The sequence below is a fragment of the Tamandua tetradactyla genome, chromosome X (assembly GCF_023851605.1).
Source record: "Tamandua tetradactyla isolate mTamTet1 chromosome X, mTamTet1.pri, whole genome shotgun sequence".
NCBI lineage: Eukaryota > Metazoa > Chordata > Mammalia > Pilosa > Myrmecophagidae > Tamandua > Tamandua tetradactyla.
The window spans coordinates 32,747,831-32,768,964 of NC_135353.1; the positions used below are offsets into that span (position 1 = coordinate 32,747,831).

The 21,134-nt window shown below is 37.8% G+C and overlaps 1 protein-coding gene across 14 annotated transcripts in view; it reads left to right on the forward strand.

The window, feature by feature from the left end:
* ENOX2 (ecto-NOX disulfide-thiol exchanger 2) overlaps positions 1-19,951 on the forward strand; it is a 459,417-nt gene extending 439,466 nt beyond the window's left edge. For all 14 annotated transcript variants that reach the window (XM_077145026.1, XM_077145023.1, XM_077145031.1 and 11 more), the window contains 5 exons: positions 6,833-7,014; positions 8,629-8,736; positions 12,012-12,120; positions 15,756-15,841; positions 18,883-19,951. In XM_077145026.1, the coding sequence (XP_077001141.1) occupies positions 6,833-7,014; positions 8,629-8,736; positions 12,012-12,120; positions 15,756-15,841; positions 18,883-19,014 (617 nt within the window). In that variant the 3' untranslated portion in view covers positions 19,015-19,951. The remainder of the gene's footprint in view (positions 1-6,832; positions 7,015-8,628; positions 8,737-12,011; positions 12,121-15,755; positions 15,842-18,882) is intronic.
* Positions 19,952-21,134: the final 1,183 nt, after the last annotated feature.

Sequence of the window (21,134 nt, forward strand, 5' to 3'; positions counted from 1 at the left end):
TTTTGTGGTGTCAGCCATAATCCACACCTCCTCCAGCTCCCTCATTTCAAGCTTAGTAAACCTCTGCTCCTTGGGCAGCTTGCTCTACATTCTAACTAATACCACATTTGGCTGCCCATCAATATCCTCAGTTTTAGTTCTAGCAGCTATTTAGGTCTGTCTACATTTGTTTTTATGATTCCTGGTTCAGATCATCATGTCCCCTTGGGACACGACCCATAACTATTACTCCAGAACGCTTCACCTTAGGCAATCTGTTTCTCTCAAGTGTACAATCATTTGGGCAGCCTGTGAGATGGACTGTCCTATAAGTTAGGCTTAGAATGGGCATGAAACTCCCATACCAGTAATTAGAAGCAGTATGTAGAATTGTCTCATTAATTTATGTAATGAAAGTTACACTATCTGGTCCAAAGGTATTCAGCATGTAAATCACATGGTTCATCCCTAGCCCCCTTAATACATCTTGTAGTTCACCAGTGGTGTTCCAGTGGGGGGTTTGATGCGACAAATCCCCCTCATTGTGTGGCTCACAAAAAAATATGAGCCAATTAAGTAGCAAATTTATTTCCATTTTGGGAGCTAATGATCATATGTGTTGATGCAGAGAAAGATAGGTGGTGAGAGAGGACAATGTCTTCATCTCATACCATGAGAGCAGTATACTGTCTGTGCTGATATCCCACAATTACAGTAGCCAATTTGATAAAAGTTCTTTAGGTTTTGCCTATACTGAGTCCCAATCTCTTGTAATTCAGAGGTGGTAAAATCTCACTTTTTTTTGTATTATTTGCTCAGCAGGTGTGGCTGGGGCTGGGACTACATCAGTGGCATCATTCCCATTCATCTGGGGGCCCAGATGGGCTGGGACATGCTCTGAATTAACTTTATGTTGGACCAGAGGATAAACAAATTTACACCCTTCATCCTCCTTCTCCTGGTCAGACTGGGGATCCCCATTATCTGAAGAAAAATCCACTGAGTCCCATACTTTGGGCTCTCAATCAGGGGAAGTTAGAATATGTTTTACTTGAACCTTAGGTAACTTCTGCCCCCTTCCCTTGCATAATGACATGCTAATATTTCCAAATTTTCATCTACTCAACATAGCCTTTCATTTAAAGCATCTTTCAACTCCATTTGGGCTACCTGCATATCCTCTGTAATTTAAGTTCCTCTTCCAGGTGGCAAACTCCCATTAGGCCATCAAGGCCTCTACCTTGTGATTAGCTACCTTGATAGCTAATCACACAGCCTCCAAGAGCAGCCAGGCTACAGCTGTGGCAGCTTGGCAGCTTTCCTTTTTCTTATGAAATTCCAAATGTCCTGTGGCCTGTTGCAAGAGGTTTGTTTGTCCAGCCAAGGTGTATAAGCATCTACATAGTCCCTTAGCACTTCTCAGTCATGTAGGAGGGCAGCCACCTGTGCTGGTTTGAAAGGATTATGTACCCTAGAAAAGCCATGTTTTAATCCTGATCCAATCTTTGGGAGCAACCTTTTCTTTTAATCCCTCCCTATTCAATAATATAGGTTGGAATATTTTGATTAGATTATCTCCATGGAGGTGTGACACGCCCAATTGTGGGTATTAGCTTTTTTGATTAGAGGGAGATGTGACTCCACCCATTCCAGGTAGGTCTTGTTACTTTACTGGAATCCTAAAAAAGGAAGCATTTTGGAGACAGTAACAGAATGGTGAGAGAGCCATGAGAAGCATGAGCACCCATATAGCCAGAGACCTTAGGAGATGAAGAAGGAAAATGCCCCTCAGGAGCTTCATCAAATGAGAAACCTAGAGAGAAAGCTAGCAGGAGTTCCTATGTTCACCATGTGCCTTTCCAGTTGAGAGAAACCCTGAACTTCGTCGGTCTTTCTTGAGTGAAGGTAAGCTCTTGTCAGTCCCTTAATTTGGACATTTTTATAGACTTGCTTTAATTGGGACATTTTCACGGCCTTAGAACTGTAAACTTGCAACTTAACAAATTCCCCCTTTTTAAAAGCCATTCTGTTTCTGGTATATCACATTCTGGGAGCTAGCAAACTAGAACAGATTTTGGTACTTAGAAAAGTGGGGTGCTGCTGCAGTTTGCAAATACCAAACATGTTAGAATGGCCTTTTAAATGGATAAGGGGAAGATTCTGGAGGAGTTGTGAGATGCTTGATAGACGAGAGACTGTTGGTAGAAACTTGGACCCTAGGTATGCCTCTAGGTAAGGCACTAGACAGAAATGAGGTATGTGTTATTGCAAGCTAGAAGGAAGGTGATCCTTGTTTTAAAATGGCAGATGATCTGGCAAAATTGACTAGTGGCTTTGGCTAGAAAGCATATTTTAAAAGCCTTGAACTTGGATATTTAGCAGAAGAGATTTCCAAATTAAATATGGAAAGTGCAGCCTGGTTTCTCCTCACAGCTTATAGTAAAATGCGACAGGAAAGAGATATTCTGAGAACTGAACTCTTGGGTACAAAGAAACCAGAAATTGATGTTCTGGAAAATTCTGGGCTTCCAGGAGGGGGGACTCTAGAGAGTGTTACCCAACATGAGGATTTTTCTTATAGAAAAATTATGTCTGGCCTCTTGTTTTTACTGGCTTACCTAGAAGGAGGAGCTTTTGCAGTTTCCTTGGTACTTTCATATTGTCATGATAAACTGGCAGTCTTCAGATCTTAGGAGTAGTTCTCATAAAGAGAAACATTTTTCCCAGATATGTAATAGTCAAAGGAGAAGCAGGATATAAATATATTCACTGTACTGCGCTCTTTGTATCAGGACTGATGGATTCACCTACTCAAACATATTATTAAAGGTAATATTGAACTTTGCAATGTTCTGGCGATGTAAAAAGAATTCCAACTTCAGAAAGGGTCCAATTAATATTAAGTGTGCTAATGTTAAGATTTGGTGTCCTCATTAAAACGATAAAATCCTCATTTCAGAGACTGGGAGATACATTTTACAGATAAGCATCTTCTCAGTAGCATAATGGGGGATCACACTGTCTTTTGCTTATTAACAGGTCCAGACTTAGGAGATTATTATCTGCTCCCACTTGACTGCAGGTCCACTTTATCATCTGCTTGCTCTTTCCCAAAGAAGGAGAGCAGACTTTCATCCTCATTTTTTTAGAGGGAAAATATTTTCACATTTAAACTGTAGAATAACTATTCTTCTAGGTCTCTGGACTTTTCTATTTCATGTGACTAGTAGAACTGATAAGCATAATTACTGACCTGTGATACAAAAAGAAACAGAAGGAGGAAAATAAAATATCACTATTTTGTATCAAGCCATGTGGACTATCAGAGAACAAACATGCAAACCAAATCAGAAATAACTATCTATCTGTAGGGGTGTTTCAGTTTGCTAAAGCTGCCAAAATGCAATATACCAGAAATGGGTTGGCTTTTAACACTGGGAATTCATTAAGTTACAAGTAACTATTCTGGGGCCATGGAAATGTCCCAATTAAGGCATCAACCAAAGGATACCTTCACTGAAGAAAAGCCAATGGCATCTGGGGATCCCCTGTCACATAGGAATGCACATGGTGATGTCTGCTGTCTTTCTCTCCAAAATGTCTTTGGGCTTCTGTGAGTCCTTGTTCTCCCAGGGCATTTCTGTCTAAACTCTCTCTCTCCATGAGCTCCTTTAAAGGACCCCAATAAAGGATTAAGACCCACTCTGAATGGGCTGGGTTATACCTCCATGGAAACAACCGAATCAAAACATCCCACCCACAATAGTTCTGCCCCCACAAGAATGAATTAAAAGAATCTGGTCTTTTCTGGGATGCATAATAAATTCAAACCAGCACAAGGGGTCACAATTGACAAGGTAACCTGTTTTCTAATTAGCAAACCTCCAACTAGAAAGACTTAATATCTTTGAAACTGGCCCAGAAAGAAAACCAAATATTTCTTCCTCTGTTTGACAGATTGTTAATGTCCCTTTTTTATACAATCATCCCCTTCACTTTCAGCATCTTTCTTTGGTGTAAGGAATACTATTTGATGAGAATTGTCCCAGCAGCTGGGTGGAATGACAGGGATACATTTTATTCGGAGTGTTAGGAATCCAAGTCTCTATGTAAAGGCTTTCTTTTTCTTCAAAGACATAAAATCTTTGTGATTAAGTGTGCTGGTTTGAAAGGAAGTATGTCCCCTAAGAAAAGCCATGTTTTCATATAAATCCCATTTCATAAAGGTGGAATAATCTATTCAATAGTATATGTTTGAAACTGTGATGAGATCATCTCCCTGGATGATGTAATTTAGTCAAGAGTGGTTGTTAAACTGGATTAGGGGATGATATGTCTCCACCCATTTGAGTGGGTCTTGATTAGTTTCTGAAGTCCTATAAAAGAGGAAACATTTTGGAGAATGAGAGATTCAGAGAGACTCAGAGAGAGCAGAGAATGCTGTAGCACCACGAAGCAGAGAGTCCACCAGCCAGCAACCTTTGGAGATGAAGAAGGAAGACGCCTCCTGGGGAGCTTCATGAAATGGGAAGCCAGGAGAGAAAGCTAACAGATGACGTCGTGTTCGCCATGTGCCCTTCCAGCTGAGAGAGAAGCCCTGACTGTATTCGCCATGTGCCTTCTCACTTGAGAGAGAAACCCTGAACTTCATTGGCCTTCTTGAACCAAGGTATCTTTCCCTAGATGCCTTTGATTGGACATTTCTTTAGACTTGTTTTAATTGGGACATTTTCTCGGCCTTAGAACTGTAAACTAGCAACTCATTAAATTCCCCTTTTTAAAAGCCATTCCGTTTCTGGTATATTGCATTCCGGCAGCTAGCAAACTATAACATTAAGCAAGAATTAAAAACTAATAAAACTAAAACATAAAATTAATGCACCATGCCAAATTCCTTTTGTAATTTTTTTTTACTAAAATGGGTGTTTTAGAACTGCCATATCAGGCAAATTGCATTGCCATCACAGAAAAAAATGTGGATACTGAATACATGTCTCAACACCACTGGAAGATAGTTCTCATCAGAACACTTCTTAATACATTGCCACTCTCTGTATATAGAGATAGACAATCTGATCACAACAGCCTGTGTCAGTACCTAATAAGAAAACTCTTATTTCAAGCCATTGGATTAAACCCAAATCCTCGCTAGAGGCAAATTCCTTTTAGGAATAGGGAACATTTTTACCATCAGAATGTAATTTTCTTCTAAATATTTCATCTTTGTAAGGCACAACTTCTTTCTATTTATTATGTATGGGATAAATCTTGACTTTGAAAATCACTTTGGAAAACTCTTCTACCATTTATAGATAAGCTAATAATCTCAAGGGTTTGATTTCATTCATTTTTCTTTTACTTTCTTCCACCCAAAATCTTTCACAATAAGAAGCTGAGAAAAATACACACCTTTATGAAATCACCTTTTAACCTTCTTACACATTTAATATAAAGCTTTTTAATTTTGACTCACTTTTATAATGCCTTTCTATTCTCTGTGTTCTATTAGTAACCAAAAAAAGAATAAACTACAAATGTTTCCATTAATTTGCCATATGAGCAATAGAAATTAGTAGAATCTCATATTTTTTACTGTAATCATAAGCTAAGAACATAGAAGATACTCTATATATGTTTGCTGAATGAATGAAAATCCTCTGATTAAATATTCTGAAATAGTTTTTATGACTTTTGACTGAAAAATGCACCCTTAACCATAAATAATTAAATTTAACCTAGTTTTCTCAATGTGTCTTCCTTTTTACATTTTCTCTTCTTCAGTATGACTATTCAAGGCTACATTCTTGAAAACAGCTTGTGCTGGTTTGAAAGGATGTATGTCCCCTAGAAAAGGCATGTTTTAATCTAAAGCCCATTTCATAATGTAATCCCTATTCAATACTGTATGTTTGAAACTGTAATCAGATCATCTCCTTGGAGATGTGATTTAATCAAGAGTGGTTGTTAAACTGAATTAAGTGATGATATGTCTCCACCCATTTGGGCGGATCTTGATAAGTTTCTGGAGTCCTACAAAAGAGGAAACATTTTGGAGAATGAAAGAGATTCGGAGAGAGCACAGAATGCTGCAGCACCATGAAGCAGAGAGTCCATGAGCCAGCCACCTTTGGAGTGAAGAAGGAAAACGCCTCCCAAGGAGCTTCATGAAACTGGAAGCCAGGAGAAGAAGCTAGCAGATGATGCTGTGTCCACCATGTGCCTTTCCAGATGAGAGAGAAGCTGTGACTATGTTCGCTGTGTGCCTTCTCACTTGAGAGAGAAACCCTGAACTTCATCGGCCTTCTTGAACCAAGGTATCTTTCCCTGGATGCCTTTGATTGGACATTTCTATAGACGTGTTTAGACATTTTCTTGGCCTTAGAACTGTAAACTAGCAACTCATTAAATTCCCCTTTTTAAAAGCCATTCTGTTTCTGGTATATTGCATTCTGGCAGCTAGCAAACTAGAACACAGCTGTCAGCAAAATTTTCGTGTCAGCATTTATCAATTTGAGATAATTATCCCTAAACTTTGTTATTATAGGGCTCTTATAATTTGGTACATTTCAAGTAAAAGTAACCTGTGTAACCTGGAAATCTATTAGCTACATTTGGGGTGGAGAATATGAACCTTGACAAGCACTTTTGGGTGCCAGAATCCTGTGTTCATTTACAAAAACAGATCTGTGTGCTTTTGTATCTATTTCTGCTGCCATGACCAACTTAGGCATAAAGTTCTTAATTGAGAGCTTTTTAACACATTTTGATTTAAAATGCCAAATTTTCATGGTACTGAGGAGGGCCACAAAGGAATCTAGACATAGTGTTTCACTATTTTACATTGATTGTTTAGCCTTAGTATCACAGGCAGAAGTTCTGAAGGAGGAAAATGACAGCCTCCGTTGGCAGCTTGATGCCTACCGGAATGAGGTAGAGCTCCTCAAACAAGAACAAGGCAAAGCTCTCAGAGAAGATGACCCAAACAAGGAACAGCAGCTGAAACTCCTGCAACAAGCCCTGCAAGGAATGCAACAGGTAATCTCAGTTTTGTTTTCTGAGTTTTTGGAAGCATGGCATCAGCTCCTCTCCCGTAATAGGGTCCAATGCAAGCAAACGGAATAGCAAACCTCTTAATCTTATTGATACTAAGTTCTCTACAATGGCTGAGGAAGGGAATGTATGTTGTGACTCATGAAATATTCTTGTTAATACAGCCGTAATAATGGCTAATCAATTTTCAAATAATTAGCATTCAGTGAAAAATATTTAACATTAAAATTCCATGGCCAGACTATTAGCCATTTTCCTTATGCCTTAAATTGTCCAATAGTCTTTTAACATTATGCCTTGAAATTATCTAGGGCAAAGCTAATTACTGGTTGAAAATGATAGATTATAAACAGAGAGTCTCTTCTGAAACTAGGAGTTCTATGTTCCTTTTACTTCTGCTACCATCATCTTCCTGTGTGAAAAAGAATATCACATCATTATTTCACCTTCCCTATTGATAAAATGTGTGAAATAATCCTTACCTTTCTTTACTGTCACCATGGAGTTTAATTATAGTTTATAAATTATACCAGAGATCCTCCCACAAAAATATGCATGTACTCAACTAGACTTCAGTAACTTTGACAGTGTGCATTTTTACCAGTTTCTTTTAATCCTACCAATGGTCTTTTGCACACCTCTGAAGAGCAAGATTTAGGAAACATTTGTGCCCTCCACCCCCACCTCTTGCCTTGATATTAAATTTATTCCACTAAGGACAGTTCTCGCTACTTAAATGCAATTCAAAAGTGATGAACTTTTTTTTCACTTCATCACTTCAAAAACCTCAGCGAGAATTAGGCCTCTTCCTCCTAAAGAAATAATTTCACTCATTTGATTACTTTTTATTGAATAATAGCCTTGCATAAATGATCAAATTTCCTTCATCTTATCCCCAAAATATGTGTAATGTAATATTGTGTTCAACCTGGGTTTAAATCACAGCCCTGCTACTTATTATCTGAATGGCCTTAGGTAAGCCACTTAACCTCTCTAAGCTTCAATAATATTCAATAATATTATCTAGCTCATGAAGTTATTGTGAGGCTTAAGTGAGCTCTAATATACAAAACCCTTAATACACTGCTTGGCATATATTTAGGTGTTCAATAAATAGTTTTTGTTATAATTATTAATAATTGTAAATCTCCCTTCCTACTGATATATAAACTAATATATGTGAAATTTGGATTCTTTACTACTTTCATCACAGAAATTTAACCCAACTTGGCAAATGGCTATTTGCAAGAATGCTCACAGCATTAAAGTTCATTTCTATGCAGCGAGCAAGATACTGTACACATAGTATTAATTGCCCCTACCCCTACCTATTGTCACAACGGGGAAAAGTTTAAGTGAATGAATCAATTAGTTTCTCAGGCCCTCTCTAAAATATGAAGAGATTCGAAAGATGTTCATAAGAGCCTGATAAAATAATTTTAAGTGAAAAGTTTTTTATTTTTCCTTCAGCATCTGTCCATGGAAAAATGATTGTGTGTGATGGGGGAAAGTGAGGTAGACTAGCCTGATATCTAAGGGTTTTTAAGTAAAGTGCAGCTCCTTAATTGGTGACTTCATTGTCTTTGATCTTTCTTGTAGCATCTACTCAAAGTCCAAGATGAATACAAAAGGAAAGAAGCTGAACTTGAAAAAATCAAAGATGACAAATTACAGGTGGAAAAAATGTTGGAAAATCTCAAAGAAAAGGTACATGAGTCCTAAATGAACTTCTTCCTTTGCCCCTTTTTTCCCCTTTCAGTGAAATTTTCCTGGTAATTGCTGCAGTTGGTATCAACATGGAAGTGCTTCATTGATTGGAATTAAAAGCCCCTCTCCAGGGCAATTCTTTTATCAAGGACTCTGCTCTAAAGTATGTGTCGTTGGCATTTCTGAAGTTCTGGAGAGTACAATTTTTATTGAATAAAATGTCAATCAATCCTAAAAATTTTTCAATCTTCCTTCTTGGAGAAGATCAGAGGGCACACCACATCCCTGCTTCATCTTATCACAAAAAGGCAACATAGGAAATTCATGTGACACAAAGTACCTTTATTTAAGCATTTCATTAAAGAAAGAAATCCAAATGCAACTAGAACATTTACATTTCTTTGCAGATACTGCATCTAGTGTAATAATGAGCGGTTGCAGATTAGAATAATAGCCAAAACCAAAAAGTGACCTGGGAAAGCAAACAAGGAAGCTAAGGCACAGTATTCTAAATCTAGATAATGGCAACATGGAAGGCAAGATGGAAGTTTGCAAACTGAGAGCCATCAAGGACCACTGAGAAAGTGGGCTAACTTATGAATTGATTAATGTATTACAACCATGATTCAGGGACTCAGGCTATTTAAGGCATCTAAGGTCTACTGATGGGTGACTCCTTGTCAAAATTCCCTAGTTTCTTTTATGTCTGGAGATTCAACTTAAGTTATCCTCTGAAAAAGAAGCCCCATTGACCAGAGCTGCCTGATTTAATGTCTCCAAAAGGAAGAGAAGGTTAGGAGGCTTGTACCAAGAGTCAGAAATTAACAATGCTGGAATTCACAAAAGCCCATGCTCCTTATCTTCTGTTCTCAGCTCAGGAAGATGCAGAGCATACATACCCTGAATCTGTTTGCTAGCACAGTGACTTCTCCCAGAGCGCCGTTAAGAACTGGCAACCTTGGTGTAGTTGAAACAAATGATTGAAAGTATTTTCTTTTAGAGGCCATTTTCAATATGCTTTTAATTCTTCCACTTCATAAAACCAATTCACTTCCCAGTTTTGTGGGTGCTATTAAAGAAACAAGTACAATCCCAGAGAAATTCATTTATCAAGCGTTTAATTGGAAAGTGCCAAAACTGCTCTACTTATCAGGACTTTCCTCATACTATCAGAGTTTTCAAAATGTCCAGGAGTACTATATAGCTCTGTTTTGCTTCCTGCATAAAATTGAGTGTGCAGCCAGAAGACCATAGATAGACATGCAGTTATATTTAATGACATTATGCTTAAAATCACTTTATAGGATTGACATCACAAACTGACTTGAGGACATTTTTTAGTGTAAATAGCATTCTGTTTTGTAAAGCATTTCATTGAAAAAAAGCAAGAGGTCAAATGGCATAGAAGAAACTTATCATATTGTGCCTAAGTCTGAAACTGAATATAATATAAAGTGACATCTAAAAAAGACAGGGAGAGAGCTCAAACTGATAATCAAGAAAATTTGAGCCAGACTATGTTTCTTCTTATTATTATAGGTAAAGCTTTTCTCAGAGAAAGAACGTCATGACAGTTAATTATAAGCTGATCTCTGGGAAGCTGATTTGTGACCAAATATTTCAACCTGACACAATTAGGTTAGGAAGCAAAATACCATCACATTAGACTGCAAAAAGAATTTCAGGTTGAAAGGAAAGCAATAAGTTTTTGGTGAGGAGGAATCTTTTTTCTTTTTGCTTGGGTTTCTTGGCAGTAAACCACAGTGTGAGTTATTGTGTTTTGTAATATAACAATGTGATATGCCTGTGTTACTGCTGAACGAATTAGTAAAATTCAAGATGATAAGCATCCCTTCCATATAGCTTCTAATTTTAAATGCCAGCTATAATAAAATTGAAGTCTGGTTTCAGTAAGACTACATTTCTATTCAAGATGGCTAAAACTTCTCCGGATGTCTTCACATCTTAAATCACCCCCAACCTGTTAAACTTTCACACTTAAAAAATGGCTTACTGGCTCATTTAGTGTTTTAAGGGGCTTGGAAGCAGATGTGATGCCTGCGACTTAGAAGTAAGCAAGTAGTTTAAATCAAACTCGGCATAATGTTTACTACCTGGATTGGATTCTGAAGGCCAAAGATTGAGTAGGTCATCAAGAAAAGGTTCCCAGCTGACTCCAGCTAGGAAGCCTGTAAATCCACAAAACAACATGTCTTGCAGCATAGACCATCCGTTTTTTTTCAGGGGCAGCATCCTGACAGCTTTGTAGACATCTTTAAAGAAAGCATAACGAATCCTGCTCCTGCTGAGGAATTGTAGCAGGGAAGAAAGTTAGAAAGCATCAGATTCAACCATGATCTGCCCTCCAGGAAACATTTCCTCAGCATTTTATTTTTATAACAGCAGTGAGGCTGAAACCATGATTTCTTTTATTCCTTCTTTTGAAGGCTGTTCTTTCACATTTATAATTTTTATAATATATAAAATCCTCAGTACCCAAAGAGAGAAACAAAGTTGCATGAAAAACCTGGAGGCATTTTCCAGTTCGATTGCTGGTTTGGTCATGGATTTCACCTGAGAATCTCTTATGACCCATACTTATTATGCTCAGAGAGAGAACAAACATTCAACAACAAAGAAGTTGAAAAAAGACTAATGATATTTTTGGTCATGGTCTCTTCTTACTGTAAAGTCAGGAATATCCTAACAATGTCCTTACTGGGGAGAAGAGAAAGAGAGTTGCTAGTCAATAGACAGGCTCTAATTTTTTAGTTCAGAAGCCAACAGTTGATTATCTGAGAGTGGTTTGATTGCATTATAGAGTCTCCATTCAGAGATGAGACATCATTAAATCCTTGCTCCAACATTTCTTGGCAATGTGATCTTAGGAAATTTGCTAATTTATCTGACCTTTAATTTCCTCATCTGTAGAATGGAGATAATATATGCTTAACAGTGCCTGGCAACTAATAGACAATGTATGTTGGGTCCTAGTCCCCCAGAATACTTGGATAGGATCAGGGATGGTGACAGCAGGGAAAAAATTCTAGTGCAGATGAATGTTTAAACTTGTCTGTGTTTTGAAGCCAAATATAATATAAGTTGTGGATTGTCTTTCATACTTTATAACTTATGCTATTTTCCCCTCCCACTAATTAATCAAAATTGGACAATTTTACATTTGTGGTCCTGTGTTAAGGAATTGTGTAGTCAATTGAAACCAACTCTGTGACTAAATAAGGTGAACTGACCCAAGAAGCACATTATTCCCACAGGAAAGCTGTGCTTCTAGATTGTGTGCATCAAGCCAGGAGAGCGACTGCCCTCTTGAGAAGACCCTGAACAGCAGTCCCATCAAATCTGAACGTGAAGCACTGCTAGTAGGTAAGGAAGCTAATACACGTGTACAATGTATATAGTCCAGTGGAGGACGGGAAAGGAAGTTACCTAAGAGAATAAGTACAAGCCAAGTATTTATGAAGCATAACAAAGCAAAGACTTAGTCCTGAAGAAAACAGGACAATAACAAGTACAGATTTCAATAAAAATGATAACAGCAGCTCCCAGCCCTGACACAACCTCTTCAGGCCCCTTGTGGCCACCACCACGTCAAGCCCATACCCAAAGAAAAAAAATAAGCCCTATTCAAACTGGGGATCAGCTGGAGTAAGACCTTATAGGGATTTTTTGTTTGTTTGTTTATTTCCATGCAAGGAAAACTAAGCCCTCTTACTCCCACTCAGGGGGCTGACTCAGACATTGTTTGGCAGGGAGTTTTTCCAAATGAGCCTTTGGAGGAAATGCATGCCTCTTTTGAGTTTTTCCAGGTTACTGGCAGATGACTCAAGTGGCTGTTTATGGTATGTTGGAAACTGGTGGGCTTTGATCAGATAAATGCTACAATTGCTTGCTTTTTATATAAAAATTCATTCCAGACAAGTATTGTGGCTGAAAATATGAGTCCTTTCCCAATGTGCACTGGTGGTTTCAAGAAGAGAAAGAGTTTATTGCCAAGTGCAAAGCAAGATCAAAAGGCCTATTGGCCTTAAATCTGTCTCCCCAAACTTAGGAGACTTTCAGTGGTTTATTGCATTTAAACAAGGGCAGACAGAGTTAGGATAATGAGCAAGGTAGTTTGAGAAGACATGGTTAGAAATAGCCTAATCTCTGACTATGCGCAAATTGATTACATGTTTAGTTCACTTGAAGTTTAAGGTTTAAGCCCTTGTACGTGTCAGGTGGGCCAACTCTCATTAGAATTGGATTGGTCTAGCAAAATAGCTTAGGAATTGGGGTGGTGATTTCTAGGCTGACTCATGTTTCTTCATTAATAAATATTGAGGGGCTATGTACAAGAGCATCAGACTTCAGGATTGTATAATAAGATAAGGGGATACAAGTGGGGTCAGTCGTGGGTTATCTCCTTCCTGTCCAGTTACAAGGCAAAGATTATACAGTTATAAAACATAGCATCGGCATCAAAGAAACAAGGCATCTAAGTTACAGTTCAGTGAGTTACAGATATCAGCTTCTGGCTATTTCAAAAGTTTTACATGCATCAAGGCTATATTGCAATACATCAGAGGGTTAGTAAGTGCCTAAATAAAATTTGGTGGGCTAGAACACATTCATTAATTTTTGGTTACAGAGGCAGAATAGCACAAATTGTGTAAGAATCAAACAGACCTGGATCCCCATCTCAACCTTGCTATTTCCTTTCTGAACTTCAGTTCCTTCATCTGCAAAATGGACATAGTAACATTACTTACCTCAAATGGTGATTGCGAGGTTTAAACACAATCATTCATAAAAATCACTTAGCATAATGCCTGGTCCATAGTAAATCCTCAATAAATGGGAACTACTTTACAGCAATATGCTTATTGACTTTACATTCTATTTAGGGAACAGTGGTAGACTGAGGTCCTAATATATTCAGTCATTTAAAAGGGGCTGGTCTTAGGCCTCAGCTAATAATCCCAGCTGTGTTCTAGGAAGCTGAGCCACACAGTAACCCAACCCCTGACTCAAATGTCCTCTACACTAACTGGCTTCTGCATATTTTGAAATACATCTGCCTTCTTTGGTAATGGATCCTATACTCAGAAGAGATTTAACACTTGGACATGTTAATAAAGATGCACAGTGGGAAAGGGAATCTGCCATTGAGTCTTCAAGAAAAGTGACAATTATTTCCGTTTTCCAATTCAAAGTTCTTTAACAAATTGGCTTGACAACAATGAGACCTGTCAGAAAAGAGATAGAAGGAAGTCTCTGTAAATGGATAATCATAGAAAATAGAAAATATATGTTTCTCTGTTGAACTGTAATCCAGTAGCCTTGATTCTTGAAGATGATTGAATAATATAGAGCTTTTAAGGTATGTCTGTGTGATTGTGAAAACCTTGTGATTGACACTTCCTTTACTCAGTGTATGGACAGTTGAATAAAAAAAAGGGGGGGAAAAATAAACAATGGGGGAGTGGAGGGTATGGGATGTTTTGGGTGTTCTTTTTTACTTTAATTTTAATTTTTCTTATTTTTATTTTTGTTTGGAGTAATGAAAATATTCAAAAGTCATATATATATGTATATATGTTTCTAGTTTTGTTTTGTTTCTTGAAAGAAAGTAGTCTTGAGCTGATGGAAGAGAAAGGAAAATCTGTTTTTCTTTTCAAATTGATTCTTTGAATATGAACCCACGAATCTGTGTAGTAGTTTTTAAACATATGAAGTTATTTCTTGGCATTTGACAGGTTTTTTTTTGGCTGTAGCATCTATAATTCCTTTAAACATGGACTGTCTCCTTCAGAATTTCTCAGCTAGAATCAGTGTTTTTAAATTCAATTTATCTGGTCATTTAAGAATAAGTTAGTGCTGTAAATTATAGCAGCCATTTTGAACAGATTTTGAACCCCACCATCAATTCTTCCTGGACCTCCAGCCATCCCTTGCCATCTAATATTTGGAAGATTTTCACACACACACACAAAAAAAACATGTAAGCTTCAAGCTACAATTTAAACTTGTACCATTCTTTGTCAGTCTTAAAGAGACGGATTGTTATTTATAAACCAAATCAAATTTAGCTTTTATTTCCTGGTAGTTTTCAGCAAATTCAATTCTGGGTCTACTTGATGTACCTAAGATCTTATGAAAGAGGATGAATTTAAAAAATTAAAAAAAGAAATGAGAGACTTCTGAACAATCTATTTTCTATCTGTTGCCAGAGAAAGAAGTACTACAGCAATTAACCTGATGGCTAGAACAATCAAGGTAGTATGTGTAGCTGCCAATCATCCCAGAGTTATATACTGAGTAGAAATAAAGCACATTCCTTGAGCCTACAAACTCCTATAAGAATTTTGCTATTTGAAGAGAGTCAAGGCTCTAAGCACAAAATGCTAGTGACCACTTGAGTCAACCACAAATAAAATGTTTAGCTTTTCTTTACCAAGGTACTCACAGAATACCCAAATGCAATTAGCAGATTCTCTTGTGAGAGGAACCAAATTAATCAGGCAAAGTACATGATTTGTACATTTGCCACAACATAAGACATTACCAATTAATACTAAAGATTACTTTTGCAAAGGAACTACAAAACCCTAGCCCACACTAAGTTCATTGTAAAATTCTAGAACTCAAATGGTCTTTAGCCATCACAAATTATGGAAGTGATTCCTGTAATGCCAGCTTTTTTGCATGAAGTATCATGGTGTAAGAGGCAATATGTGTCATAGTTAAGAGCATGGCTGCCCTACTTCTGAAGCCAAACTGTCTGGATTTGAATACCAGGTTTGCCACTTACTATCCACGTGACCTTGGGCAAGTTGCTTAAACTTTGTGTGTTTCAGTGTCCACAACCCCTCATAGAGTATTGAAAAGATTAAATGAGTAAAATATGTAAACTTGGAGTCCTAAGTTGTACATATGCGTTAGCTATTACTATTCACCTGCATGTGGACACTCAAAGAATACAGTGCTTAAGTATAACCCCCATGGTATCTTCTCTATAGGGATTATATCTACATTCCTTCATGTTCACCCATTTGGCGCCAGCATCGAGTACATCTGTTCCTACTTGCACCGTCTTGATAATAAGGTATGTGGGGATCTGAGATGGGGATGCAAGGGAATGTAAGGTTCTTTCTGAACAGGTGACCTTATTCTTCTCAAGCATAATAGGGTATTAGTTCTTGCTCTAAGCAAATTTCCCTCACCCATTCTTTTATTGTGATTCACTGGCTTCTTTCTTGCAAGTGTGGTAACCACTTGTCCCAGGTTTCCCAGGACTAATGGGTTTCCTGGAATTTGGGAATGTCAGTGCTAAAACCAGGACAAGTTAGCCACCCACCTTCCAAGGTATATCATAGATGAATTTTCCTCCCTCCACTTAATATACATGTAAGTTGAAGAATAACCAGAAAAATAACCAGTATTGGCTTTCTCACCTGTTAAACTTTTATCTGGAACCTTTAGCCATTAGCAAGTATTAGTTTTCAAAATTAGAAGTTTCTTTCAACCATCTCCCCCACCATCACTATTGCCACTGACCTTGTCTACCATGAAACAGTCAGAACAGGGGCAAAACTCTTTCATTTATCTCTGGGCAGTGGTACTATTCTGCAATTAAATAACCCATTCAGCAGTGTTGAGGGGTAGGAGTTGGAATGTGAGCACTGGGCCCAAGTGGTTGCTTGGGAGTGAGGTCATGTCAGTAAAAAAAAACTGGATCTTTTAAAAATATTTTTTATTGTGTAATATGACATATATACAAAAAAGCAATACATTTCAAAGTACAATTTAACAAGTAGTTATAGAATAGATTTCAGAGTTTGGTAGATTTTCCCTTCTAGCTTCTCCAAGACACTGGAGACTAAAAGAAATATCAGTATAATGATATTGAGAAATGAGTCGTACTCATTTGTTAAATCCTATCTTCTTTCCTTTGATCATTCTCCCAATCTTTAGGGATATTTGGTTTATGCCCAGTCTACCTTTTTCATGTTGAAAAGGGATGCCAACGATATAGGATAGGGAGATGGAATTAGTTGGTGTTCTTAGAGAGGCTGGCCCCTCTAGGTTTCAGGGTTTATCTGACCTAGAAATCATCTGGAGGTTATAGTTTTCTGGAAAGTAAACTTAGTGCATGAAACTTTTGTAGAATTTCAGATAGAGCCCTAGGTGTTCTTCAGGGTTTACAAGAAGGATATTGGTTGGAGTTGGCAAGCCATGGTAACTAGCAATATCTAGCAGAAGCTTGCATAACAGTAGCCTCCAGAGTAGCATCTCAACTCTATTTGAACTCTCTTAGCCACTGATATCTTATGTTGTAATATTTCTTTTCCCCCTTTTGGTCAGGAAGGCATTGTCAATCCCAAGGTGCCAGGGCCGAGTTCCTCCCTGGGAGTCATATCCCACATTGTCAGGGAGACTTTCATCCTGAATGTTATGTCCCATGTACGGGGGAGGGTAATGATTTTCCCTGCAGAATTGGGCTTAGAGAGAGAGAGGCCACATCTGAGCAACAAAAGAGATTTTCTGGAAGTAACTCTTAGGCATAAACTGTAGGTAGATTTAACTTCTCCACTACAGAAAGAGACTTCACAAGAGCAAGCTTCAAGATCAAGGGCTTGGACTATTGACTTGGAGTCCCTAATGTTTGAGACAGTTTCAGGGGTTTACCCAGAGGTAAAATTAATAGTTCCGTATTTTTTTCTCCTGTCCCTCAAGAGACTTTGCCAATATTTTTGATTATCTGCTCAACATACTCTGGAAAGTATTTGGGTATTACATTACGCTGTGTACAACCTCAAGCCCACATTCCCATTCTGGGCTCCATGTGTTTGGGTTGTTTAAATGAGCTATCCAGACAAGTTGAGTTAGATTACATTCTACAGGAAATTTAGGTTTTAGACAACCTAAACTTCTCTTCCTTTGATCTCATATAGTAGGTAAAGCACTATAATATAGACAATATCTGGATTTTTTTAATTGCAATAATGATGCATATATATTGTTTAAAAATGTAAGCAATGTATAATTATAGTAAAGACAAAATAAAAGTTACCCACCATCTCAACCTCCAGGGATAACCAGTGCTAACAGTTTGGCATACCTTATCTCAGACCTTTTTCTATACATATGCTGAACCTAGGTTGTATGTATATATCTATAAACCTTATATATTTTTGTTTTCTGAAATAAGGTTTCTACTCTGTATGATATGCTACAGTGGGCTTCATTCACTTAACTGGATACAGTCTCCTACTGGCCCCAGGAAGAAGACATGACCTCACTCCTAGGCCAGGCACAGATCCTCCTGAGCACTGCTATCAGAATTGTGCCAAGGGCCTCCCAAAGGAGCCTACAGTAGTACCAACAGAATTGGGTGTTCCTTTCCCTCCAGCTTCAGGAATATTCCGTGTTGCTGTAACTATGGGTTTCTTTTTGGATTCCTCTTCAGGCAAGCCCTGGGGCCCAGGTTCAGTTAGGAAGGTTGCTAATGGCTAAAAATGATCACCTGAAATAAGCCCTAAAGGGATCTGTGGATTTGTCTTTTGTTTTTGCTTTGATGTGTTTGTTTGTGTGTGTGTGTGTGTGTGTGTGTGTGTGTGTGTATGTGTGTGTGAAGTGGGGAGACAGAGATAATACACAGGAGTAGGAATAGAGAGCAGTCTTCATTCCTTCACTTTTCCTTTGTGAACTAATGCATGTATGAAAAAGTCTGCTCTGGTGGCAGCCATTTCTGCCCCTCTCCTCTCCCAAAAGGCTTTGCAGCTTCAGTGGACTTGCATGGAACATTGCCAACACTGATCACCCATCATCCATCATTTAGCTGGCTATTAACCCAAGCCTCTACACACAACTGACACCAGCTCTTGCCAGTAGAAAGATCAGTGGACTCTTCATGGTGGTTACAGCAGAGGAATGCTGCTCTCTGGAAGCCACTTTCCCAACACATGCACATATATAACTAGGGGAAGAGGTTATTGCACCCTCCACCTCCACCCAAAACACACACACACACACACACACACACACACACACACACGCTTTTTAAGGTAGTCAACATTGGGGAAAGAAAAAGCAGATTAGGAAAATAGAATTGTTCTGAATGAAGATATCCTCTCTGTCCCACAGATCTGCACTAGTGATGTGGAATGTCTCATGAGTAGACTCCAGCACACCTTCAAGCAGGAAATGACTGGAGTTGGAGCCAGCTTGGAAAAGAGATGGAAATTCTGTGGCTTTGAGGGCTTGAAACTGACCTGAATCCCTTCGCTTAACAACTTGGGATCCTGAAAACGAACATGTTGGACAAGCTTAGAGATACAAATAACCATTTGTATTTTCAATGGTTAGCAAGTGGAAATTGCTTTAAATTTTCAGTTCATTCCTGGATATCTTTTGAGTTAAAATAAGGATCCTAGAACAGCACCTCGAGCTACAGGCCCTAAAAAGAAATTGACTCAAACCTCAAGTGCTCCCCTTTTTTGTCAAAAGGTTGTCTTTTTTTATTAATAGTATTGAAAAAGTCCTGAGGCTAAAGAGTGTTTGGGGTGTTTTCTCTGTCTGTATTATGGTTGTAGACTTGGGTATTTTTTTAAACACTGTTAACTGAAATGTTTTGATTATTTGTATGTGATTTGTGTTTTAAAACTCCTCTTCAAATTAATATTGCTACTGATGAGAAGAAGAAGAAGAGTGCCAGGTACTCTGTATAACTGACATTGTCCTTCCAGTCCCCAGTAGGCCAGTAAAGGAATAACAAACATCAGTGTCTTATAGAAGGTGCTTGACCACATTTATCTTTTAAAAGAAAAAGCATTGTTTGCAGCTTTTTACAAAATTACTATGAACCAAACATTGAGAAATGTCCCAAAGTTATTTTCTTTAGTATATCAGATAAAAAGTCTATTTCAGAATTTAAAAAATAAATCCGGATGTATTCACAGAACGCAAGTATCCTGTATGACTGGCATATTTATGTTCTATTCAAAATCATCTTGTAAATAGTCTGCTTTTAAAAGTGGGCATGTTTAGTTTTCTATGAATTAAAACACACACACACACACACATTACCAGAAGGGATTTATTTTAATATTCTTTCCCCTCTGACCTTCTTACAAACTCTGTTGGTCTCTTTTCTTCTGCTGTCAGTGTATTGAATTGCAAACTGTGTACCGCTGTAAATACTATGTTTACTTCATACTGAATGTTTGCAAAGAGTTGGTATGACTATTAATATAAAACTCTTAGTAATTAATTAAAAATGGGCCACAGTGTGTAAGGCTTCTTGCAAATAGTTCAGCACCACCTGGGGTGCTGATTGTTGGGGACACTTCCAGTTGTTTGGTACTCATTAGGAGATTGCAAAGGCAGAGTGTAAGTGGACCAGTAAGGAAGTCCTGTATCATAGAAAAGAAGAGGAAGGACGAGGGTTTGGGGCTAATACTCCGATACAGATTTGGTCTTTTTGTGTGTGTGGTGGTGATGCATAGAGTAATACAAGCACGACTTCCCTTAAATTTCCATTCAAAATCAAAGAATGTTCCAAGTAAACAAAGCCAATGGAGAGTATTTCAGGAAAATACTTTGTAAATGAGATGACAGTAGTGTTCAAAATTGTATTTTTAAGATATAAATATTCCTTTTCTATACCTTATTTTAGTGTTCTGTTTTGAATAATTTGCTCTCTAAGTAATCCTTCAGTAGATCATCTCAGTTTCTTCCTTTGGTTACAATGTTGGAAGACGATGCTAAACCTTCTGTCTTGGCAACTAGAAATAGGAGTCCAGAGCAGCTCATTCATGCTGAAAGTTGGCTTCCCCCTCAAACACCCAGCTGTGGCATTATCAGAAAGCCAGGGTTATTTTTACACTGAAACATCTCTGTCACCAGCACTACAGAAATCTTAGATTTATCAGTCTCAGGGGCTCCTGGAATGCCTTATTTTACTAGAATCTGCTAAATCAAAGGGAATTTTATGTTTAATTATTCCTTATCTAAATAAGTTAAATCAAATGAAATTTTAAAGCCACAACTGCCACACCCAAACATCTTCTCTCTTCAACTTGATCTATTTGTACTGCAAAGTGTTTCTATTATTACTCCAAGTACACTCCTCTCAACCTGCTTAATTATACGAGTCCAGGTTGTTATAATATATAAAAATAGAATATGTTCACATTATATCACATAATCAAATTGTGGTATGTACCATCTCACACAATCCTTTCCACTACCCATAGAAATCTTAATGGAGCTATTTTTCCTTGCAAATTCCCAGTGTTTTTTTATGGTTCTGTTGTTGCTCCAGAATTTTGAAATCTTACTCTTTTGTGGTTTTTATGAGATACAGTATTTAGATTTTTTTCAGATGATAGTGAATA